Below are 4,930 nucleotides of genomic sequence, written 5' to 3'. Positions count from 1 at the left end.
ACTATTGGTGTATTGAAGTGAAAGCTATGAAATCTCAAAGAAAGGTTTTTTTTTTTGGTAGAAAAGAAAGGGGTTAATAGCATGGTTTAATATGTTATAGGCTTATAGCTTGTAAACTAAATCCATCAGGGTGCCCATATTTTGATTAATTGTTAATGCTAACAATATATGATACGGGTACCTATGATTTATAGGTCAGAAGGAATGACCAGACTTCAGGAACTATATTTACTTAATGTCATTAAAAGTCCTTATGAACTTCGCTTGAGAGAAAGGAAAAAGAAGACGACATGATTTTAATAAAATAATGACCCAATTTTCTTTTAGAGAGTGACTGAAACTCTATTTTAATTAAGAGAGAATATGATTGATTAATTTAATGACACTAAGTAAATGTATTGATAGCTTCTTTCTTCTAGGCAGTCTTTTGTGTTACTACCTCAAGTTTTTTGATAGCTTCTTTCTTTTAGGTAATCTTCTGTATAGCTTCTTTCTTCTTGGTAAATCTTCTGTGTTACCACCCCCAAAACCACTCAATCAATTCCTTCCCCCGCCCCCCCGCGCTACCCCGCACCCACACCACCCACGACACCCCGCCAGGTTTATCATTTAAACGGCTGAGATCTTCTCTCTCTCATCACCTTTCAATCTTTTTCAGATATTTTATTACAGCACTATTTAAATATCAAAATGTAAGCAAGTGGCATAAAAATTTTACAGCACCGCTGCTCTAATACTTTTTCTCTCTCTCATCATTTCTTTCTTCCTTGCTCTGCTCTATTTATTTTTAGACGTCTCAGATTTCTCAGTATCACAGGTACTTTCTATATCCATCATTCTTATACAACAAATATACACACTGTATATAGATCACTCTTTTTTACTTTTTAAGATAAACACTAGTATCAAGAATTCAAGATTTAGATTAAAGTCTTATGTAATTATTGATTTTTTTACCCTGTTTATAAGACTAGTATCCACCCTTTTTAAAGAAACTTATACTTACTTTTTCTTAGGGATTTGTTTACCAAGATTTAATCTTTTTGCTAAAATTTAATTACCCATTTCAAGTAAAAACAGAAGGGTGTCATGTTATAATGTGTTTTTGTTCATTGTTTCAATTTTTTGTGCTAAAACAAGAAGGGTGTCTTGTTAATCAAATTGGACTTTTAATTGATTTAGATTTAGTACTATCATGCTGAAAAAACTTTCTTTTTTTGAGCCACTACTATAATTGTTGTGTTGATGTGATTTGGGATTTGGGTTGTTGTTTTCTTGCAGAATAAATGGTCATGGATAGAAATTATAAGGGGCTATATGATGCAACATCATTAAAAGATGATGGTTTGTCATATTTTCCGGATGTGAATCTGATTAACAATCTTAGAGTTAGTGATGATGTTCCACAATTTCAACCTGATCCAAAACCGGAGGTTTTAGTTCCATCGGTTACCGATAACTCTCATGAGGATTATGATTTTAGTGATGTAGTTCTTAAGTACATAAGCCAGATGCTTATGGAAGAGAATATTGAAGAGAAAGCATGTACGTTTCACGAGTCTGCAGCTCTTCAAGCTGCTGAAAGATCGTTTTACGAAGTTATTGGACAGAAATACCCTCCGTCCCCCAATCAGAAAATGCCCGATTTAGGTCAAGATAGTAGTAATTGTTATAGTTGTGTAAGTGATGTTACTGATGGCTTACTATGCCCGAATTGGAATCCTGATCTTGGTGATTCTGACTTTTCGCATACTCAACAGTTTCCGGTTGATTCTGCTTATGCTGCTTCGAGTTCACAGTCATCCCACAGTTCACCGAGCAGCTCGGGAACTGTCACAGATGCACATGTGGATTCTCCTGTGGGCAGCTCGATTCAGATTCCGGATATATTTAGTGATAGTGAGTCGATCATGCAGTTTAAGAGAGGCGTTGAGGAAGCAAGTAAGTTCCTTCCTACGGGTAATAGTTTGCTCCTCGATGTAAGGTATAATGTAGTGGTGAAGGAGGATAATAATGAAAACCGAAAAGATGTGAAGGTGGAGCATCGTGGGAAACAGAGATCTCTTGAAGGATCAATAAGAGGGAAGAAAAACACTCATCATGATGATGACGATGTTATGGAAGAGAGAAGAAGTAACAAGCAATCTGCAGTTTTTTATGAATCAACCGTCCGATCAGATTTGTTTGATAAAGTATTGCTATGCAGTGGAGGGAAAAATGAATCTGCTCTTCGCGAGTCCTGGCAGACGCTATCAAGTAAAAATGCTCCAGAGAAGAACATCCTTTCTACTGGTAGGAAGTCTCGCGGAAAGAAGCAAGGTGGTAAAAGAGATGCGGTCGACTTAAGAACGATCTTGACACTTTGTGCACAAGCTGTTGCTGCAGATGATCGAAGGACAGCAAACGAGTTTTTGAAGCAGATTAGGCAGAATTCTTCTCCAACGGGGGATGGGATGCAGAGGTTGGCCCATTATTTCGCGAACGGTCTTGAGGCACGCATGGCTGGTTCTGGTACTCAGATTTATACTGATCTTATTTCCTTGCCTACATCAGCAGCTGATATCCTGAAAGCTTACCAGCTATTTCTTGCTGCCTGCCCGTTTAGAAAGCTCTCTAACTTCTTCTCAAATAAGACAATTATGAATTTGGCTGAAACAGCATCGACAGTACATATTATAGATTTCGGTATCATGTACGGATTCCAATGGCCTTGCTTCATACAACGTCTCTCTTGTAGACCAGGTGGACCCCCCAAGCTCCGCATAACCGGGATAGATTTTCCGAACCCCGGTTTCCGACCAGCAGAGAGGATCGAGGAAACAGGGAGGAGGTTAGCTAATTATGCTGAGAGTTTCAATGTTCCGTTTGAATTCATAGCAATAGCACAAAAGTGGGAGACGATTAAAGTTGAGGATCTTAAGATCCAGAAGGAAGACGAGGTTCTTGTAGTAAACTGCCTGTATCGGTTCAGGAATCTACTCGATGAGACTGTGGTAGTAAATAGTCCAAGAGATATTGTATTGAATTTAATCCGGAAGGTAAACCCTAATGTTTTCATACAGGGAATCGTAAACGGTGCTTATAATGCTCCCTTCTTTATCACACGATTCCGGGAGGCGCTTTTTCATTACTCATCAGTGTTTGATATGCTTGAAGCAAATATTCCCCGTGAAATTCCAGAGAGATTGCTGGTTGAAAAGATAATATTTGGGCGTGAGGCAATGAATGTTGTAGCGTGCGAAGCTGCTGAGAGGATTGAGAGACCAGAAACATATAAACAATGGCTGGTCCGAAATATTAGGGCGGGTTTTAGGCAGCTTCCTTTGAACGAGGAGATATTGAGGATGGCGAAAGACAGGGTAAAGGCGTACCACAAGGATTTCGTGATTGATGTAGACGGTCACTGGCTACTGCAGGGATGGAAAGGTCGTATCATTTTCGCACTTTCAACCTGGAAGGCAGCTGATTGAATCTCAACTCGTTACTCGTGAAGGAACAAGTTCATCCGCAAGCTTGGCCTCTCAAAAGTGAATTGATCTATGGTGCTGGCTCTTTTAAAGGGAAAAGGTAATGTTTTATGGGCTTTTCTCGTTTTTGGCCTGTCGGCCGAAATTGATTACGGGCGCTAGCCAAAATATACAAAACATATACACTGTTTATGTATATTATTTGTATATTGTATGTATACTATATGCATATTTAACTTAATATACAAAACTTATATATTTGCTGGCCATTATTGTTTTGAGCAGTCCGAAATTATCATTTTATCCCTTGTTTTTTAATGTCTAGCTACCATGGTTTTCAATAGAAAAAGAATATATTCGTCTTTCTTCTTAGACAAATTTTGCACCTTTGCATGGATTTGATTGTAGGGTGTAAAAATGATATTTTTAGTCCTGTTCTGCAGACAAAATTTTCACATTTGCATGGACTTGATTGCGGCGTAAATGTAATTGGTACAACAGCAAAGGTTCTGTCACTGTCATGGCACTTATTTGCCTCGGCAGGAGCCTAAGCGGGAGCAGAAGTTGGAACTTGCTGCCTTACCTTCTCCAATACAATGAGTCGTGGCATTCGTTGTCAATGTAACAGTTAACTACTGAGAAATAGTCCGGTAACGAAACCTTTCCAGGACACGTGAAACAATGTGAGCCGATATGTGATTAAATTGGCTGTAGGGCACGAAAGGCCTACTCGTTCATTTGTGTTTTACATCTGTGATTGACTATGTCTATTAGTTGTAGAAATTAGCATGATTTCTGAAGAATTTCCATGGTATCGCAACTAATATAGGCCGAGTGTCAAATGCTATATTGTGCATTTTTACATCCTGTGTTATCAAAGGTGCACTTAAAAGACGTTTAAGCCTTGAAGTGAGGTGTGAAACATGTTGAGTGCTTCGCGTTGCTTAGCAGGCGCTTTAGCGTAATCATGAAGAAGTGCCACTAAATAATTGATATTTCACTTTAGCGTAATTTATCTTTTCAATTTTTTTTGTCCATATATTTGTTATTCATACTTATAATTATTAGTCTTAGACGATCTTCATTTGCGCCTTTTCTTCATTAAAGCTCACGCTTTATTTGTGGTTTGTGCTTAATGCCTCAAAAAACTTTTTTATACGCTTTTTGCCTTTGGTATCACTGGTACATGTAATTCTACAAGATTTGAGTTAAATTCACACTTGGTTAGATTTGGAATTGATGTTGAATTTGTCAACTCTATGATGAGTTTATTATTCCTTGGGTAAAGTGTAATTTGCGTATATATCTTCGTTGTTGACTTGTGAAGAGAGATGCTCTTATTAAAATCATGCCTTTAACTAGCTTGTTGACCAAGTTTACTTATATATTATGCTACGGGCTGCCTTCGTTGTGCCTTGGCGCCCATAACCCCTGCGCGCCCCAAGAGGGCCAAGCGAGTGTCA

General features: G+C 38.3%; 1 protein-coding gene across 1 annotated transcript; it reads left to right on the top strand.

Moving 5' to 3' along the window:
* Window positions 1-542: 542 nt before the first annotated feature.
* Window positions 543-4,329, top strand: LOC132613897 (scarecrow-like protein 14). The gene is made up of 3 exons (XM_060328186.1): window positions 543-817; window positions 1,282-3,567; window positions 3,911-4,329. The coding sequence occupies exon 2, from the start codon at window positions 1,287-1,289 to the stop codon at window positions 3,468-3,470; it is 2,184 nt and encodes a 727-aa protein (XP_060184169.1). The 5' UTR covers window positions 543-817; window positions 1,282-1,286; the 3' UTR covers window positions 3,471-3,567; window positions 3,911-4,329.
* The last annotated feature ends 601 nt before the right edge of the window (window positions 4,330-4,930 follow it).

The sequence above is a fragment of the Lycium barbarum genome, chromosome 10 (genome assembly GCF_019175385.1).
Source record: "Lycium barbarum isolate Lr01 chromosome 10, ASM1917538v2, whole genome shotgun sequence".
NCBI lineage: Eukaryota > Viridiplantae > Streptophyta > Magnoliopsida > Solanales > Solanaceae > Lycium > Lycium barbarum.
Note: the sequence above shows the minus strand (reverse complement) of the source record. Positions and strands in the feature narration are given on the sequence as shown.

Excerpts from the sequence above, each read along its gene's own strand:
- LOC132613897 (XM_060328186.1), top strand. The coding sequence starts at position 1,287 with ATGGTCATGGATAGAAATTATAAGGGGCTATATGATGCAACATCATTA.